Genomic DNA, 20,713 nt, shown 5'->3' on the forward strand with positions numbered 1-20,713 from the left:
TCTTTGCAAACAATTTAATGATTCTTCTTCAGCGACACATTTGAAAATATCTGTTTAACCTCAAACTGCAGTTAAATAAAGTTTATAATGTACAAAGAAAATACAAGAGAGCTGCACGCACACACACACACACACACAGTCAGATATACACAGACATTCAGACACACACGCTCAGAGGACAAGGCTACATGGACCAATCCCAGCCTGCTGCGGCTGTAAGCCCCTCCCCCTCCCCTCTGATTGGCTCAGTTGAGGTGGAAGCCTTTCTCCATGGTGGCGGTGAGCAGCCTCTCCCTCATGATGTCCTCTGATGAATACTCAGGCAGCTTCAGGTAGTGCACACACGTGTTCACTGATGGGTAGCTCAGGTCTGTGGCGTCCACCTAGAGGAAAAACAGCCAATCAGAGCCCATACTCACGTCACACGGGCATAAGTCAATCAGAGCGCGCCGTCCTTACCTTCCTGACGATGGTGAGGCGGGGGTGCAGGTTGGCCAGGCCCCCGGGGGGCAGCGTGGAGCAGCCTGTGGTGAACTGCAGGAAGGACTTCCTCTCGTCACATGACATAGAGCAGAGGACACGAACGAATCGAAGGAAGCCAGGGCTGAGGGGGCGAAGCCACAGAGCTGTCAGTCACACGCCTGTACCTGTGTGTGTGTGTGTGTATGACTCACCTGTCCCTGGTGTAGCCCAGTTTTGGCTCGGTGTAGTTAGTGATGTCATCAGCGGTCCAGGAAGGTGATTGGTTACCACAGAGGATCATCTGGACCTCTTTATGACTGAAGGAGCTCAGCTTCTCCATCGGGAACACACGGTTAAAGCCCTCTGAAACACACAGACATCCGGTCTCTGTCTCTGTGTGCGTGTTCGTGTGTGTGTGTGTGTACCTCTGAAGGCCTCCATCTGTTTCTGGATTCCCGTATGCATACAGAAGTCAAACATCAGCTCCACGTACTCCTCAGCATTCTCCAACGTTACCATCTACACACACACACATTGAGCACACAACATGTGAATAACATGCGCACGTGGTGCACACACACACACACACACACACACACACACACACACACACACACACACACACACACACACACACACACACACACACACACACACACACACACACACACACACACACACACACACACACACACACACACACACACACACACACACACACACACACACACACACACACACACACACACACACCTCATCGTCTCCGTTGGGCTTCAGGTCCACAGCAGAAAACCCGTGGACTTTGGAGGATGGACAGAACTGGAAGTTCAACCTACAAAGACAGGCCCATAGTTATACTCCCGTTACCGTGGTAACACGATAACAGCGTTTCTTACCCCAGGTCCTCGATGATGAGTGGTGGTCCAGAGCCCAGAGGGTTCCTCAGCATCAGCTCCTGTAGACGAGTGTTCTTGTCATCCTCACACAGACTTGAACTGCTGAGGATCTGTCTCCTCCTTTGGACCAGATCCTTCATCTGCTTCAGGAACACAGCTCTGAGACAGAGACAAACAAAGACAGACAGGCAGACAGAGTTAGTGAGAAAGAGGGTGTGTGTATAACCTGTAGGGATGGTTCCCTTTCATATTTGAACCGATACTCAGTACCTGTGTATCAGTATCGGTACTCAACAGTACCAAATTTTAATACTTTTGTGTGGTAATAAATGGCAAATAATAAAACCTAAAAATGTTCCAATTTACAATATTAATTTCTCATTATAATAATAATAAAAAAACAACTTTAACAAACATATCAAACCAACCTCTGTATTGTAGCAACATTTGTTTCACATCTTTCTTTATCATGAAAACCCTGAACTACAACTACCTGCAACGTACAAATTAAACAGCAGCTCTATGTGAAAGGGCTCTATACTGAGTGTGTTTTACTTTTGTGTAAACAGGAAAAAATCAGCCCTGGTCACTGCCTTTTCCAATCAACACCGCCATGTTTCAACTTTTAGTGTAGCGATACCAGAGTTCATGGATCGAGTCAAAGAGAGAACCGAGACGGACTAAAAGTACCAGAGTTTTATTCTTTTCTTTCATGGTTGCACCACATGAAGCACCGCCAAAGAGGAGTTAATCACAGACAAAAGATGCGTGTTTTCTGTTATCATCACTACTACTGCCTCGTCTCTGTACCTACAGTGTGTGTGTTTCATTAACAGCTGTGGAGGCTACCAGAGGAGCAGACATGACGTTATGTTATCTACAGCTCCATATACTTTATACCTTGTTTGCATGTTGTATATGTTTATATTGAAGAATAAAGCACATGTTTAGAAACAGTTGTTTTCATTTTTTGTCCAACAAGACACACATGGTTAGTTAGGTAAGGAATAATACCGAAATAAATTGCAGTTTCAGATGCTTTAAAAATATAAAGCATTGTTTACTGTGACCAGAAGATAAAAAAGGGCTTCTTAATGCTCCTCTGAAGTGCACGGAGTGTGTATGTGTGCGAGTGAGACTAACCTGTGTGTGTTAACTAGTGTGAAGTCGTCCCAGCTCAGCAGGCCGTGGTACCAGGCTGGAGGTTTAGGTTTAGGGGGGTCCATGATGAACTCAGACTTACAGTCAGAGTCAAAGCTGTCCACAGAGAAGGTTTCCTCCTCTGACGCCTCAGACTGGTGCTCACTGAGCAGCAGGGGGGTGTGTGTGGGGGGGCAGCGCTCACTGTGCTGAGGGGAGCGACGTGGGGCGTACAGCAGCTTGCTCATGTTGGACTTGATGTCGCCCATGCACAGCAGCTTGAAGAAGGGCGGGGACACTGGTAGGTCCACCAATCGGCTGTCCTGGATGCACTTGGCCAGGAAGATGCCCAGGAAGTGGAAGAGCTTCACCACGCGCTCCATTTCCTCACTGTCCTGAGGAAATGGAGCAGGAAACAGACCACAGGAGCGCTGCACATAGAAACCTGGAGGCTTCAGACCCCCACCCAGGTCCACCTGGAACACACACACACATTAAATCTAACAGGTCAAAGATTGTGATGCAACACCAGGAAACCACGTTTCTGTCTGACTATTTATTTCCTGTCTCACAGACTACTTCCTGTCCGTCTCACGGACTACTTGCTGTCTAACACACTACTTCCTGTCCGTCTAACAAACTACTCAAAATCAGCTTTATTTGTCATTGCACATGTCACAGATCAACAACATTTTATTTAAGTTTCATCTCGTCCAAAGAAACGTAAAAAGACAATCACATATAACATGGGAGGACGAGAACAAGAGAACTGTGGGTCAACAACAGGAGGAGAGGTGAGGGGAAAAGGCAGGTTTTAAACTGACTTCCCTATTGGGGATCTTCCTGTCCATCTCACAGACTACTTCCTGTCCGTCTGACTCACCTGTCGAGACTCGTCGTCGGGGAAGTCGTCGTCACAGAGCCAGATTCCCAGAGACGTCCTCTGGAACTCAGCAGCAATCAGAGCGTAGAACTCTAGCGTGGGACCCAGACCAGTTCCTTCCTCCCCCTGAAACTCCACCTAGACACACACACAGACGGTCAGTAGCCAATCAGCATCACTCTGCTGTGTGAGGGTCAGAGGTTGTGCTCACCTCCAGCACTGACTTCCTGTCTGAGTGGAGCTGCATCACAGACATGGCCCACTCCATCATGGCATCCCCTCGAGGAACTTTGACCCTCTCGTGTTTGAGGCGTCCCACTCTGAACTCTGACGGGTCATCACGCCGCGCTGTAGTGGACGGACGCGTTCGCTCCATCGTCGCTTCACGTCTGTTCTGCAGCCACACAATGGCTCTGCACACAAACACATTTACACACGTGCAATGATTAGTTGAAATAATCAATACTGTCAACTAGAGATGGGCAATATTAACTAAAAAAAAATATCTCGATAATTTCTGGGATTGTCACGATAATGACAAAAATCACGATAAATAAAAACTATTTGTAAAAATTCACAACTTAGCGTAAACAAACAGGTTCCTTACAAACACAAATAAATCTGAATACATCAACACTAGACACATTAAAAAAGGATACAATAGCTACTGACTCAAAGAGCTCATGAGCTGATATTTTACGGAATATATTTGTGCATGTGGATCACAATAAGTGTTATTGTATATGCAATTATTTCTTTCCTCACTTGAAATGAAATAATTTTCTAAAAAAAAAGCACATGAAAAGCACAAATAACTCCAATAGTGTTTTTACTGCCGATGAATCTTGTTTATTTCATACTTGATAATGAGTAACATAAAGTTACACAAGGTTTGTCTTGTGAACACATGAAATAGTGACATTAGTATTTATGCTAACATTTCACACAACATGTGACATGTTTAGCTTTTCTCCTTCCACGCAAGTGTTAAATCTTACCATAAACAAATCGATGGCTCTCTTTGGCTTTATGACGGTAAAATGTGTTTTTTTTTTAATCTATTTACTTGGTCTATTCCTTATATGGAGTGGTTAGCATTAGCTCTTAGCCCAGTCTGCGTGTCGGTGTGTTAGCTTAGCATAGTTAGTTTTAGTTGAGTTTACAGTTCATAATCGTTGCTACAGGTTCATCTCTGTGCCCGTGTTTGTGGAACTTTGGGTGGATCTGACTAGTGGACAAATCGAAAAAATAATCAATAGATTAGTCAACGACAAAAATAATCGTTAGTTGCAGCTCTAACGTTCATACACACACACACACCTGGAGGCTCCAAAGGCGGTGCAGGTGAAGTACAGCTGTCTGGTCTCAAAGGGAATGAGGAAAGGACACTTGGAGGTGAGCTGCTCACACCATTCAGGGAGAGCTGAGCTGGCCAGGGCCAACGGTTCCTGTGGGAGGGGCGGAGCTTAATTACACACACGTGCACACGCACACACAGGCGCACACACACACACCTCGATCTGCTGAAGGATCTTGGTTGTGATCTTCTTGCTGGTGAATTCTTCAGGAGACGCATTAAACTGTAGTTCATCCACATCTGAACACACACACACACACAGTGTCACACACACACTAAACCTTACTGATCACACAATGTGTGTGTGCGTGCATACCCTCCTGCAGCGTGTGTGTCCTGTCGTCTCCTCCTATGATGTAAAGGATGCGGAGCAGCTGCAGTACATCCTCCACTCCACAGGAGGCGCTCTGACCACTTCCTGCTTTAGCCTGAGCCGACTCTCTGTTCACCCCCAGGATCTCACTGCTCTGATTTGACAAGCCCGGGCTCAGACCACCCGATCGACCCCCGACCTCATGCTCACAGAAGTCCTGAGAAGGTTGGAAGTCAAAGGACAATGTGATCTCATGTTAAACAGGCATTCCTAACCTCCATTAACACTTCACCTGTTCTTTAATCTGTCTAAAGTTTAAGGGTTTGTTCCTTCTTTTCCTTTGTAAACATCTTAAGTTGTTGATTTTTAAAAGCACTAAAAAATGTGATGTTTTATTACTACATCACATTATGTGACAGACTGTAATACAGCTCATTAGTGAGGATGCAGAAGGCTAAGCTAATGCGAAAATAATATTAAAGTAGTGCTAGGTTAATGCTAATTCAGTGCTAATGCTAACCTAATGCTAACATTATAATAAAATGAAAGTGAAAGACTAATGACAATCCTAATACGGTGCTAATGGTAGGCTAATGCCATTCAATTCTATTGTTAGACTAATGCCAAATTAATGCTAAACTAATGTTAAATTAATGCAAGGTTAATGCTAATCCAGTGCTAGGCCAATGCTAAGTTAATGTTAAGCTAATGTTAAACTAATTCTAGGTTAATGCTAATGCTAAGCTAATACTATGATTATGCTGAGATAATACTCATCTTAATATTGTGCTAATGCTTAAAGGTCCAATATCATGCTATATTAAGACCTTCCAAAATCAACTACAGCCACATATGGGTAATATTTTACATTTAGCAAAATAAAATACTAATTTATTAAAAATATGACTTATTTTCTTTCAACCCGGAAGTTGAGACGCACGGTTTCTCGGAACACCGCCTCTCCCCGTGTGAGTGCCTCTCATTTCATGACGTAGCCCTAGAGCCCCGGCAGCATGGGCAACAGGCCCGCCCACAAAACTTTGTAAACGGTTCCAGAGAATGTATTTCAAATAAAAACAAAGAAGTGAGTATGGCTAACATCTCGTGAGAGGTTTATTTTACTTACGGCTCTGGCCTCTCCATCAGTGGGTTTTATTGTGGGAATCACTGCTGTTTGAAGAAATAATTTACTTGACAATCCACTTTGGAGCTGGCCAAAGTTCGCCAAGCAGTCTTCTCTAAAGTGACGGTCACAGACTAACGTATGCTGGATGGTGTGTTGCGTGCTCACAAAGATGAATTCCAACCACTTCTGGCGAGTAGACTTTTCTTTAGGAAGTTTGAACTAATTCCAAGGACTTTCGCAGTCGAACACGTATTTTCTGTTACCAGATATTATCTTTTGGTACAAAAACAAAGGCCGTTTCTTTTCCCTGTGCAGACTGGATAAGAAAGGACAATGACCATCCAAACAGATGTTTCTCGGTCGCCTGCATGCCTCTAGCACCAGAGAAAATGGACGTGTATGTTCACTGTGGAGGCACGGCACCAGCAACACGCACTTACTGGAGGGGACGGTTCAGAACTCTAGCGACGTCACTAGAATTTGAACCGCTAGTTTTTCAGAAGAGGGCAAAGAAGCAGCTCAGTGAGCATGATTATTGAGGATTTCTCAGAGATGCAGGAAGGAATCCGAATAATACTTTGGGGGTGTTTTTGATGAGGAATTAACATTGTAAAAAGGTTAAAAGCTCAAAAAAGTTGATTTGCATGATATAGGACCTTTAAGATAATGCTAGACTACTGCTAATGCTAGCTCATGATTGGTGAATGTTAATGCTAGGCAAATGCTAAGATAATGTTAATATATTGCTAGGCTAATGCTAAACATATGCTAAGCTAATGCAGCTCTCACCATTTTACTGCTTTCCTTTTCCTTCTCCGAGTCCTTCAGCTCCCTGTACATGATCCTACACACAAACACACATTAGACATGGGAAATATAGGCTAATATTTACCATGAAATCTAAAATCCCTACAGTCCCTAAGCCCCACCCCATGAGGTCTTACGTGTACGTGGGTTCCCAGATGCGTCTCAGTTTGTCGGTCTTCACGGAGCCGTTACAAGAGAGCTGCAGCAGGCGCTGTACATAGAAGAAGATGGTGGACCTGTAGTTGGACAGAGGCAGCTCCACCTCACGGTTCGTCCCCAGACCTGACACCTGGACAGACCACAGCCAATCAGCATGCAGCGGGGACGCTAACAATCAGGATGATGGGAATGAATGAGGTTACCTTCAGAGTGAGGGCTAGGTGAGGAAAAGGAGCACACTCCACCTCCTCCTGGACCTCTGAGCGAGGAGTCCCTGAAACACACTTCATTAGTATGTGTGTGTGTGTGTTTAACTGAGGGTGTGCAGTACCTGGTGTGGGGATTTCCAGGTCGGTGGTCTGCTGTACGTTAGTCCTTCCTGGTCGGGGGTCGAACGCAGGAACCAGAGCAGAGAACTGTCTCTTTAGGACGAAGTCGTCGTCCCATGTCCTCCTACGTCCTCCTTTGGTTTCATACTCCTCCTCCTCCTGATGGACACACGGACACACACACACGGACACACACACACACACGTCAGCAGGGCTCACTGACTGTCACTTCACAGTGAAATCAGGATCGTACCAGGACCTCCTCGTACTCCTGGTCCTCCTGATTGTCGTCTTCGTTCTCGTCATCATCGTCGTCAGGTTCAGGGAGGTCCTCCTCATCGTCCAGCTCTGCTAACAACGTGTTGGCACGGCAACTGTCCAGGAAGTCTGAGGGCAGAGCATCACATCCGTTAACACAGTGTTGTGATCAAACAGTCCCTCCCTTCCAAAAAAAACCCCCCCTCCACGGTTGCTATGGTAACAGGTGTGTTACGTTCCCACCATAGAGCGAGAACTCCGCCTCCTGTCCCGTGTCGCTCTCGCTGGACGTGGACGTCAGGCTGGTCGTCAGGGTGTTGCTTAGCAACTGTCCCACTGACAGTCCTGTGGTTGCTGTGGCGACGTTGTTACTGCTGGTCACGATAGAGGTGGACATGGTGACGGTGGAGTTGGTGCCGGTGGTGGTGAGGTTAGGAAAGCTCTGAGCACCCATCAGAGGAGAGGCTGTGACACACACACACAGACAGACACACACATTTGAAGTCGTACCATTTTCTAAAAAAAAGAAGATAAAAAAGGGCAACAGCAGCGAGTGTGATGAATGGTGACACAGACACACTCCACTCATTAATAACAGTCAGTGCAGCAGTCTGTAACGCAAAGGCACTGACTACTAGTTTCACTGAAACACTGGGACAAATGTGTCATCAGTAGTTTCTGGGTCATTTCAACAAATGTCCAGGTCAAAAAAAAAAAAAAAAAAAAGAATTCTTCCATGATCATTTAATAGGCACACTGTGAAAATTTTTCAATATTCAATATTAAGACTGTTCTACTGTAAAGTGTCTTGAGATACCATTGGTTATGATTTGGCGCTATACAAATAAAAGATTGATTGATTGATATTCAGTTAATCTGAAATAACCCAAAGTTTGGGTCCAAAATAAAAATAAAAAAAAAGTTCCATAACGAAAACTAGTTGATATCACAACAAAGAGTAACCTTTATACTACAGATACAGATGTTTTCTTACATTCCCACATGCAGTTATGGGCCAATAAAAATAGTTAAAAAAAAAATTTCCAGAGCGTGTCACCCAGTGATGTGTACAGTCTATGTTCATAGCTCCAAATTACAGGGAGCTGAGGCATATGCTAAGTTGTTTACTGAAGGCCCAAACACACACTCACCAGATATGATCTTTTTCTATAATCTGAGAGAGTAGGTGGGGCTGTATTCATATACCACATTTACCTCTTCTACGTGCTAGAGTTCCTGAGATATTGGAAGCTGAAAATAGGAAAAAAAATAAGGACACATACTTCCCTCACTATATTGTCCATATCTCAACGTATTCATCAGATCAAAGAAAACAATTACAGTCTAAATATTGAATAATTAAGGAACAATTGGTGAAAAATTCTGAATTTGTTTTACACCAAAGTGCGTGGGATGTCCTGAACATTAGTTGGAATGACCCATCTGTCAGTAGCAGATGTCAGTAGTGTGCGTGTCAGTAGTCTGTCAGTAGTGCATGTGACACTAGCAGTGTGTTTCAGTAGTACATGTGTGTCAGTAGTACTTCAGTAGTGTGTGTCTGTAGTGTGTCAGTAACTCACTGGCAGTGCTCATGACGTTGCGTCCCAGGGTGTTTGTGTTGTTGTCGCTGCTGCTGCGGCTCAGGTTCATGTTGTTGGTGGCGTTGGTGCGGGACATGTTTGGCGCTCTGCGTACGAATGACTCCATGAGGCTGGCCTCCCTGGACGACAGGTTGGGAACGCTGGCGCTGGAGCTCATGGGGGCGCCAGCTGCCAGCAGCGAACTGACGGACAGGCGGGCGTTGGCGGTGGAGCAGAGCGGCCGCTGGGATGGGGCGTCCTTACCGGACACCTCGGAGACGGAGCTGACATCTGGCGAGCTAACGCTAACCAGACCCATGGAGATGGCGCTCGCGGCGTCCACCCCCTCCTCCTTGTTCCTGGACTCATCTGTGTCGGCGGTGAGCGTCCCGGAGCTGGAGGCGGAGCCTTCTGTGGCGGTGGATAGAACGACGACGGGCTCCTGCGGGTGGCCGTCGGCGAGGGCGATGCTGCCCGGCCCGGCGCCGTGGTCCAACAGCAGCCCCTCGGCGCGGCGCTCCATGCGTAGCCCGGCGCTGGAGCCCAGGCTGATGTCGGAGGACGAGGCCACGCTGCACACCGAGCTGCTGCTGCCCTTCCTGCTGCACGATGCCCCGCTCTTGTCGGGACAGTTATTTTTTAGCACGCAGCCCCACGTGGAAGGGGCGGAGCCACCGGCCGCCGGCATCACGCAGGAGGCGGGGCCTGAAACAGCGGATGAAACAGGTTTGGGTGACTCGGGGTCGAACCCTGGAGCCAGCTTCAGGTCAAACTTCCCCTCAGCGCCCAAACGGTAAGAGTTAGAACCGCCAGAGTCCCAGGTTACATCGATCCATCCTGTAGGAACACAGACAGGAGGACAGACAGGCTGAGAGACAGACAGGCTGAGAGACAGACAGGCTGAGAGACAGGCAAGCTGAGAGACAAACAGCAGGACAGACAGGAGGACAGACGGGCTGAGAGACAAACAGCAGGACAGACAGGCTGAGAGACGGACAGGCACACAGACGGGCTAAGAAACAGACAGGAGGACAGACAGGCTAAGCGACAGACAAAGCGAAAGACAAACAAAGTGAGAGACAGACAAGAGGACAGACAGACAGGCAGACAGGTTGAGAAAAAGACAGGAGGAATATAGACAAGCTGAGAGACAGACAGGAGGACCGACAGGCTGAGAGACAAACAGGTTAGTTGGGACAAAGTAGTCATGTGACCTATGTTAACCCTGACAGCAGCTGATCGTTTGTGTTTCCTGTACGTGTCCTTTCAGAATAAAGCATACCGTTGTGGGCGTCCCCGGTGACCGTCCCCTCTCCTGAGGGGTTTCCGTCCTGGTCCCTCCACTTCCAGTCGATCCCTCGAACAACTCGAGCTCCAGGAACAATGAACTTCATCACCTGAGAGCGGAACAAGCGCCGCTGACGCCGCAGGTTCGCCTCTGCCTCCTTCACCGCCTTACCTGGAGACAGACAGGAGGACATGTTAGACACAGACCCATGTGGGGGTGGGGGGAGATGTGTGTGTGACTCACCCAGCTGGTCCTCACACACAGCGGTGACCGTCCCATAGAGCTCCAGACCAGACAGAGACAAGTAGTGGGTCTGTCCACTGGCGTTCTTTCCTGTCTGTTTGATCCTCACGTGTCTCCAACCTGTCTTCTCTTCTTTGGACGGATCCAGAGGCCACGTTGCTGTGGACCTGGGACAAAGACAGACAGGTGAGACACATACAGACAGGTGAGACACAGACAGGTGAGCATGATATGGGCGTGGTCAAAGAACAGGACGTACCCTGGTTCATTCAGACTGCTGTCATCCACGTGTGTGTACAGAGTCATCCAACTCTGACCGTCTTTGGAAACCTGGAACACCCAGTTCCTGAGGGCTGAGCGGCCGTAACCTCTGTGAGAGACACAAACACACACTAAAAGATTGGAACTAATTTATATCTTTACTAACCATACAGTAGGTCACACTGTGTGGACACGCCCATTTTATCATCACCATGAAATACACAATCTGGATCCGATCTACATGAAACAACGTAAAATAATTGAGGAACGAACCCGACTTAAGTCACGTTTTGTAAAGATTGATCAATTATCAACAGAGATATACAATATCTATCTCTAGGCACATCCAACCTCGGGCTTCAGGGTGCGTTTGTTTCCTTACCTGGCGTGTCTCAGAGTGTGGGTAGGGGTGAGTATTGGCAAGGATTTTGCAATACAATACGTATCACGATACTTGGGTCACGATACAATATTGTACCCAGTTAATATCAAAATTAAACGTAGAGATGAAAAATCAAGTTGCTGTATATGTTCATCAGAAGATATTGATCATTCAGAGGACAAATTGAGTCAAAAATATTTGCTTCAAAACATCCCATTTATTATTAGTGTTTTTGCACATTTTCACTGAAATAAAAAAATGCAGTGTTACACACTGTCATCATAAAATATAGTGCAACAAGTTTCTTTTCACTGAAACTACTGTGTAGAAGTCTCAAAGTAACCATGACAACATAATGACTGCATTGTGACAACTGTAAGTGAGAACATTAAGGATAAATCACCCTGAGTTACTGATAATGCACATAAATAAGAACAAATAATTTATCCTATTGTGTCAGTTTTAACAGTGATCTGAACAGATTATATGAAAATAAAATGTCTGTGCATACATAAATATTGCAGGCATTACACACTGCCATCATAAAATCAGTGCATCAAGTAACCAATGCAACACATTGAAAGCATTGTAAACAGTTAAATATTGCACAAATACACAGAAATATTAATTAAATACCTCCCCCCCCCCCCCAAAAAAAAATAAATAAATTGCGATATATCGTAAAATCTTTTTTTTTCACACTCCTAAGTGTGGGTATGTTTGTTTCCGTACCTGGCATGTCTCAGAGTGTACGCTGAGGGAACGACCCAGAGGCCCAGGTCGACGGCGAACCAGGCATTCTTGTCGTCGTTGGTGTGACAGTTGAGGGCGGAGCTGTCGCGACTCAGGATATCCTCCAGACGTCCGTACGGGAGGTTCCGCCCCTCCGATGACGTTACCACCACCAGGCCATAGGCGGCTGGGTTCACCCACTCATACGCCGTCCTACACAGGAGGACTCGTGTGAAACACTGTTCATTGCATTGATGAAAACGAGTTGATTATTGACGTAAAAAAATACACATGAAAAGAAACTTTATCAAAATGTATTTAATACTTTCTGTAACAAATGTTCTCAAGTAATTCTTTGAAGCTGCGCTCATGTCATAGCAGCAATCACATGAAGAACAGACAATGAATGTCTGTTAGTGTGAAATGAAGGACAGACGCTTTGTTAACCATTTAGTACAGGATAGTGGCCCCTGAGGACCAGGATTGGGGACCCCTGATTTAGTAAATGGATCACACCCCTGCAGATGAATGGACGTACTGCAGCCTATTCTTTCTATATGTTGGTGTTAAACTCCCTAATGGTGTCACTAGTCTGTTTCTTTAGCATTTGAACTGAAAATCTCAATTATGGTTAAATGCCAATTTTGTTTTCCAAAATGAAGGATTTGTTTAAATGTTTCAGAGTTGCTCTAAACCAGTGGTTGCCAACCTGTCAATCGCGATCGACTGGTAGATCTTTGAAACATTCCCTGTCGATCGCAAAGTGTGTGATTGCTGGGACACCTCATCCACACAATTGCTCTGGTCAGAGAGCACACAGCATGACAACAGTGATGAACTGTTCATTAGTTCACTTATGTAAAGGATAAACAATGTGATGAAATGGTATTTCCTCATGAGCACCAATCATTTGCGGGGTGTGACCCTGAATTTCCACTGGATGCGTATCTGCACCGAAACTGCTCCGCTGTGTGACTTCAGCTCAATCTGCTGTCCAGCAATCCCCACTGCCTCCGGTTTTGCTGCACATCTGTTGCAGCAAGCAGAGGGCAGCAAGGACTCAGGAGATCCCGCTAATTCATGTGTAATTGCGCAATACATGTGTGATTCGGGACTTCACGATCCGAGGTGTCAGAAAAGTTACCACAGGGATAAGTGGCTTGTGGCGGCCAAGCATTCATAGCGACGTCGCTTTTTGATCCTTCGATGTCGGCTCTTCCTATCATTGTGAAGCAGAATTCACCAAGCGTTGGATTGTTCACCCACTAATAGGGAATATGAGCCGGGATTAGACCGTCGTGAGACATGTTAGTTTTACCCTACTGATGGTGTTGTTGCAATAGTAACCCTCCCCCACCCACCCACTCCCCGGAACACAAATGAAACATAGGACATGTATAATAATCACATAAATAAAAAAATAACAAATACATTATGGCTGATTAATGTTTCTGTCAACCCAGTCCTATGTATTCTTTCAGTGTAACAGGCACACAGTTACAGATAGCGTTTTGGATTCCTTATTTTTTAATGTTGGACCAAAGCATTTAATGTAATTTAAAAAAAGTTATCCTGAATAAAAAGCGTGGCAGTAAAATCAGTTTTTTTACACTTCATTGAGTAGATCTTGCCGTCACCAAGGTGGAGGTCAGGGATCTTGGACTTTAAAAGTTTGAAGACCACTGCTCTAAACATTCAGGGACAGTCGTCATTGTGTCTGTGCAGCTTTTCCTAACATGTATGAAACAGTTTGAAAAATATTGCTAAATTATTGATGGTTCAGTTTGTTATATTGTGTTTGTTTTCTTACATTTATAGTCTCCATTTAGGTTTTTTTTTTTTTAATTATCAATGCATCTCTTTTACTGCATTGTTAGTTTGACTGATGACATCACCAGTTTGTCTTCTCTTATATGAAAGAAGAAATCAATACAATCAATAATGTTCAGATAACAAGGATCAAATGTTAAAACCATCACATTGAACCATGATGACCACAATTTCTGCATTGCAATTTAGTCAAGATTTCGACTTGTGGCGTCCTGTGTGGGCGGAACTTACTTGGCGTTGGTGCCAACCCAGTAGACTAGGCCGTTCTCGTCAAAGTCGTGCTGGTGTCTGAAGGTGAAGCTCTGCCCCTCCCTCAACTTCCTCACAAACACAAAGGACGAGCGCTCAAAGTCGTACCACTGCTTTGCCACCTGTGGGACAGAGAGGGGGGCGGTGTTAGGGCTGTGACGTCCCTAGTGGCGTTTGCAGGTTCCCACCATTTTCAGCAGGTACTGCTCCAGAGACTCCACTGTGGCCAGTGGCTCCATCTTCAACATCCGACCGGTACGATCGATCAGAGCTGTTTCTCCAGGAGCGCGCTCCAGACGGAAACGTAGCCGCCGCGTCAGGATCTACACACACACACACAGGTATGAGTCTCTACGCGCACATGCACAAACACACACACACAGGTATGAGTCTCTACGCGCACATGCACAAACACACACACAGGAGGCAGAGCCTCACCTGCAGGTTGTATGATGATCCCGGAGTGTCGTACAGATGAAGAGGTAAACGCTCGATTGATTCCAACACAGCGATCAGCTTACGGATCAAAGCCACAGCAGGACGACTGAGACACACACACAGTTACACGCACAACAACACACAGACACAGTAACAGTAAAAGTCAGACAAACCAGCAGATTCCTCCGTTTAATCTCTTTAAATAAGGTGTCCTGTCCTCCCTAACTCCTTTACCCTTTATCTCCCCCCTCACTCAGGTGTAACACCGCAGCTTTTCTCTCAATTACGTTTGGCTCCGCCTTCCTTGACAAATGCAGACATGAATAAATATATCAATTAGGGCCAGGACAACGCGTTGTCGTTATCAACGCAAAAAATAAATTGACGCAAAATATGCGCGCTGATGCATCGTCTGACCAAAACAAAGATGGCGGCGCAAGAGAATAACTAACGTGAGAGGCTCCTCCGTGCAAGGCAGCGAAGGCACACACTCATTCTGCGAAGGTAGCTGTTCCCCGTAACCCTCGTTCTTTATCCCGGGTGTGACCAGACGGCAGCGCGTCGATGGAACAAGGAGGAAAACACCCGCTGTGACATCAACGAAAAAAACTACATTCTCCTTACAACAGTGTGCATAACATCAAATGGCTCTCACGATTAAAATATGAACAAAGATCATAATGATGGAATGAATGAGTAATAACACACATTTTAAAGAATCAGATTTTGTAAATAAATGGAATAAAACTGTATTAAGTAGCTCCTAAATAGATTTATTTCTCTAGTTTTATCATTTCGTGCCATCTCCCCCCTACTGTGGGACCAAGAATGACCCTTGTATTTTCAGCTCATGTTGTGATCAAGATCATTTACATCATCATTATTATAATTTTACATTATAAAACCCCATATTTATTTGATAATTTTCCAACTTCTCTCTTATTTTTTGTTGGAAAAACACTTTAGTTTAAAACAAATGTGAGGGGCAGAGTGTATTACGTTAAGTTGTTGTTTTCATGTGAATGAAGAACTAAAAGATGCACTGTTTTCAGTAAGCTAGGCCTGTGTGTTTTTAACATAAATCTTAAATTCTGTTGGTTGATGAAACATGAAAGGCTGCCAGCTCCCACTGCCTTTTTAGTTTTTTATTGAATGCTACCTCTGACTCTGAATGCATTATTTAGTACTTTTATATTCTCACTTGAACTTTATTTTGGAATTTTGAATTGAAGAACAATAAACATATTGCAATCTTAAGGAATTCGTGTTTTTTTTCATTTTAGATATGTAAATCAACATGTATAAATTACTTTTAGTCAATTAATGGGGAGATAATCAATAATCGAATAAAGTCGAATCGAACTGGAAAAATTCATCATTAGATTAATCGATACATCGAAAAAATAATCGCAAGATTAAACGTTTAAAAAAATAATTGTTTATCCCAGCCCTAATATCGATAAATCAATAACTAAAATAAAAGCAATCTCACGCCAACATATTGATCATTGTATCACAGGAGGAAGGTGGGGCAATAATGCCCTATTAATAACACTGATGATGATGATGTCACTACCTTTCATGATCTTCGTTCTCGCTAAAAGCTGCTTTAAAGACGTTGATTCTCTCCATGAGAGGCTTACAATCATGTTTCAGGTCCAGCTCCACACTCTGCACACACAAACACACACACTGTTAACACACACACACAAACAGTGTTGTGTAGCGTATTGTGTTGCACACTGACGTTGTTGAGCACGGTGAACAGAGCCTGAACCAATCCGCTGCTGCACATCTCGTACGGGGAGATGGTGTTCTCATCCTTCAGCACCACGATCAGGTTCTCCAGAGCCGTCTTCATCAGATCCCTCCACGTGCTCTCGCTCTCACCACACTGTGCACACACACACACACACACACACATACGTTTCCACTCTATCAATACAACAAGTATTTTCAGGTTTATAAAGGAATACCTTAAGTCTACAGTAATGCTGCATTACCATTGTCTTTGCACTTTTAAAAAAAAAAAAGCTTTTTCTTTTTCAGGAAAAAATAAATTGAAAACAGTCATTAAAGATATTTAATTTGTATTCAAATATACGTGTGTGTTGTAAGGTAAATGATCTTATGGCGGGCATACACCGTGTGATTTTTTCAATTGTTGTTCTCAGCTCCGGCTCAAACTGTGCGACTCAATTGCAGAGTTCAAATGTGCTCAACTCGCGATTCATGGTCTCACTATACGGACCAACACTCTGACATGATCTGACTGCTCACACTGTCCGTCATACACGTCGGGGTCTTGTTTTCGGAAATGCAATGTACAAATTAGAAGAAGAATAATAACTCTGAAGTGTCGCCATTAAAACAGAAGAAGAACACGAAAGTGGAGAAGCACTCGCTAAGTAAAAAAAAAAGCTTTAAAAAGAAAAAGGCGGTAATGCGATGGACCAGGAATTGGCTGGAGGAACGTGGGCAGTACAGTCCGTCAACTTTACAGGGGTCCTATGGTGTTCTACAGGGGTCCGACGGTGCTCTACAGGAGGGCTGCAACTAATGACTATTGTAATAGTGGACTAGTCATCAATTATTGATGACAAATCATAAATTTTTTTGCTCTATGTTGCTACAATCTTTTAAATTTGGCTTGGGGCTAGAGTTTAGATTCTTGGTCCGAGCCAGACCGACTTCGGGCCTTATCTTCCCGCTCAGCTGTTGTGCCAGGCTTCATTTTTTATTTTTTTAAATCTCTATTTCATTAATATTATTTTGTAATGAACACAAAAACACTTCTATATTGTTGTGGTATCATTTCTAAAGTGATTTCTGCTAGTAGTGGGACGGGATATTGACGGTGTTGTGTTGTGTTTTGTTGTTCAGCGTTCATATTCACTGAATATTATTTGCTGATTTTGCTCATTCCTCACTTGCTGCTGGAGCACAGGGAACAAATATGGTTGGTGCTTCAGTCAGGTCTGTGCTCCACGCATGGGCCACCTGGTCTGGTCTGCAATGCTGTAACGGACTGGGTTCTATGTTCTGGTTATGTTCCACTTGTGTGTATTCGGTGGTTAACTGATGCTGAGATTTCCCATGGGCTAACCCCAACCCTACAATTTAGGGTAATGGTTCGGGCCCGGGTCAGTCTGAATTTTTTGGGGCAAATTCCTTACAAACACAATGTAAAATGATTACATCGACACTAGAATCTGCTTCAGTAATAGCATTTACACATTAAAAAGTTTGTGCATGTTGGTCATTCCATTAGTGTTATTGTATATAATTAATTTATTTCCTCATTAACAATGAAATTATTTTCTAAAAAAATAAAAAGCACATGAAAAGCAAAAACAACTACATTAGTGTTTTTACTGTTTAATATAAACGATTGCTGCTGAATCTAGTTTAGTTTATATCTAATGAATTACATAAAGTTAAGGTTGATAAATATCTCTGATTACTATAATTAAACCAGATCAAGCTTGATGATTTAATCACTCAGGATATTTAGGTGTAATAATCACAAGTTACATTACTGTCTAATGGGAGCAGCTTTGTCTGTGAACACGTAAAATATATTGCATTTCACAAGTTGGGACCGATTAATATTGACATTAGTATTTATGCTAACATTTATTTCACACAAAGTACTTCTTCTTCCATACAAGCGTTAAATCTTACCATAAACAAATCGATGGCCCTTTGTGGTTTAATGACAGTAAGACAAGTAGATTTTACTTGGTCTATTCCTTTAATGCATTGGTTAGTGTTAGCTCTTAGCTCAGTCTTATGTGTCGGTGGGTTAGCTTAGCATGCTTCAGTAGAACACCGTCACCGTGTTTGTGGGAACTTTGGATGGATCTGATGGAGGAACTTAGACTGGTTTACTTTGTTGGGTGGGTGTCTGGTGTTAACCAAGTAGCGGTACGTGATGTGTCGCTGCTCGTCACAGCTTCAGGTAGACTGTGACGAACGGAGCTACGTTTGTGAGCGGCGTTGACAGCACTGAGCTCCCGGTAACAACGACATTCTTACCAGTGGGAATGTTTTTGACAACACATCTCTCACTAATCTTGTCCGTAACGTGCATACAGCCCTGAGCACAGATATATAGACGGTGCGATGAGCCACTCCGCATGAATAACAATGTTCTGCTCTGTCCACAGCTTGAAAAAGACGGCGATGACCTAACCGACAATTGTCGAGAAATACAATTGTCAGTGACTAATTCTGTTATCGATTTTTGTCGACAATGTCGACTAATCGTTGCACCCTTACTCTACAGCAGTCCTACGGTGTTCATTCGCACATGGGTAGTGTGAGAGTTTGAGGTAAGCCTGCCCGTGGCACTGCCTCAACAGCGATACCCTCACAAGGAACGACCAAGATTTCAGACAAGTTTGATTTACTTACGACCATACGATTGTTGATTGGGAGCTGGTCGTGAGATATTAATCGCTTCTTGTGATCCCATGTACACTACATCATGTATATTACATGATGCATGACATACGATTTAGCCGAGACTTCGCCTTATCCCAAAAAGAGATGCACGAGTGAAAAATCTGCCAAAAATCGCACAGTGTATGCCCGCTTTTACTCTGCATGTTTGTTCATCAGGCAAGAAGTGTCATTACACCATTTATCACATTGCAATATTGTTATAATCGCAAAATAGACTAACAGATGTATCCGTGTGTGTGTGTGTAACTAACAAACCTGTCTGTGTAACTAACAGACCTGTCTGTGTCTGTGAGTGTGTAACTAACCAGACCTGTCTGTGTCTGTGAAAGTGTAACTAACCAGACCTGTCTGTGTCTGTGAAAGTGTAACTAACCAGACCTGTCTGTGTCTGTGAAAGTGTAACTAACCAGACCTGTCTGTGTCTGTGAAAGTGTAACTAACCAGACCTGTCTGTGTCTGTGAAAGTGTAACTAACCAGACCTGTCTGTGTCTGTGAAAGTCTAACTAACCAGACCTGTCTGTGTCTGTGAAAGTCTAACTAACCAGACCTGTCTGTGTCTGTGAAAGTGTAACTAACCAGACCTGTCTGTGTCTGTGAAAGTGTAACTAACCAGACCTGTCTGTGTCTGTGAAAGTGTAACTAACCAGACCTGTCTGTGTGTGTGTGTAACTAACAGACCGGTCTGTGTCTGTGAGTGTGTGAATAACAAACCTGTCTGTGAGTATGTGTCTAACAGACCTGTCTGTGAGTATGTGTCTAACAGACCTGTCTGTGAGTATGTGTCTAACAGACCTGTCTGTGAGTATGTGTCTAACAGACCTGTCTGTGAGTATGTGTCTAACAGACCTGTCTGTGAGTATGTGTCTAACAGACCTGTCTGTGAGTATGTGTCTAACAGACCTGTCTGTGAGTATGTGTCTAACAGACCTGTCTGTGAGTATGTGTCTAACAGACCTGTCTGTGTGTGTGCAGCTCCCACGCTGCCTCCAACTGAGTGGAAATGTTCCTCAGAGTCACCATAACTCCTCTGGCGAGGCTCTCCACAGCCTTGAAGTGGTCGTCGTAAAGTTCGCGAGCCATCAGCTTCACCTTCTGTTTCGTCTTCTCCAGCTTGGACTGGAGCTTCCTGCCGCGCTTCCCAGTCCACCCAGTCACAAACTCTGAGCCTGGAAACAAACAGATAAACAGGTTAGAGGTGTGAGGGACAGACAAGGAGGAGCCATCTGTCTGTGACTGACCCAGGGAGGTCTCAGCGGTGAAGGAGTGTTTGGTTCCTCTGTTGGACTCAAACACAAACCCTGGGAGCTCCTCCTTCAGGATGGTGGCCTGCTGTCCGTCTGAGTTGTGGATGGCTAACTCTCCGTCCTTCAGACAGGTCAGGGACCAGTTCCCCACCGTCAGTTTGGATGGACTGACAGAGGACAGGACAGGCTGACTGACGCTCAGAGCCTTCACCTGAGAGCGTGCTCGCTGCAGCTTCTCCAGGAACTCACTGCGAGACTCTGATACACA

General features: G+C 44.6%; 1 protein-coding gene across 2 annotated transcripts in view; it reads right to left on the reverse strand.

The window, feature by feature from the left end:
• Positions 1-20,713, reverse strand: part of hectd1 (HECT domain containing 1) — a 29,143-nt gene continuing 8,430 nt past the window's right edge. The window contains exons 15-44 of one of the 2 annotated variants that reach the window (XM_028437310.1): positions 20,440-20,703; positions 20,156-20,367; positions 16,481-16,627; positions 16,310-16,404; positions 14,734-14,839; positions 14,484-14,618; positions 14,278-14,417; positions 12,217-12,429; positions 11,101-11,211; positions 10,842-11,008; positions 10,593-10,769; positions 9,311-10,015; positions 7,974-8,195; positions 7,726-7,859; positions 7,475-7,631; positions 7,347-7,417; positions 7,122-7,273; positions 6,967-7,021; positions 5,055-5,268; positions 4,896-4,978; positions 4,702-4,829; positions 3,593-3,794; positions 3,382-3,519; positions 2,502-2,974; positions 1,359-1,517; positions 1,216-1,294; positions 888-981; positions 675-825; positions 460-604; positions 1-383 (exon numbers count right to left, since the gene is read on the reverse strand). In XM_028437310.1, the coding sequence (XP_028293111.1) occupies positions 246-383; positions 460-604; positions 675-825; positions 888-981; positions 1,216-1,294; positions 1,359-1,517; positions 2,502-2,974; positions 3,382-3,519; positions 3,593-3,794; positions 4,702-4,829; positions 4,896-4,978; positions 5,055-5,268; positions 6,967-7,021; positions 7,122-7,273; positions 7,347-7,417; positions 7,475-7,631; positions 7,726-7,859; positions 7,974-8,195; positions 9,311-10,015; positions 10,593-10,769; positions 10,842-11,008; positions 11,101-11,211; positions 12,217-12,429; positions 14,278-14,417; positions 14,484-14,618; positions 14,734-14,839; positions 16,310-16,404; positions 16,481-16,627; positions 20,156-20,367; positions 20,440-20,703 (5,267 nt within the window). In that variant the 3' untranslated portion in view covers positions 1-245. Of the gene's footprint in view, positions 384-459; positions 605-674; positions 826-887; positions 982-1,215; positions 1,295-1,358; positions 1,518-2,501; positions 2,975-3,381; positions 3,520-3,592; positions 3,795-4,701; positions 4,830-4,895; positions 4,979-5,054; positions 5,269-6,966; positions 7,022-7,121; positions 7,274-7,346; positions 7,418-7,474; positions 7,632-7,725; positions 7,860-7,973; positions 8,196-9,310; positions 10,148-10,592; positions 10,770-10,841; positions 11,009-11,100; positions 11,212-12,216; positions 12,430-14,277; positions 14,418-14,483; positions 14,619-14,733; positions 14,840-16,309; positions 16,405-16,480; positions 16,628-20,155; positions 20,368-20,439; positions 20,704-20,713 lie in introns of both variants that reach the window. The other variant, XM_028437309.1, reaches the window with a different exon arrangement.

This window comes from Gouania willdenowi, chromosome 22, assembly GCF_900634775.1.
Source record: "Gouania willdenowi chromosome 22, fGouWil2.1, whole genome shotgun sequence".
Lineage (NCBI taxonomy): Eukaryota > Metazoa > Chordata > Actinopteri > Blenniiformes > Gobiesocidae > Gouania > Gouania willdenowi.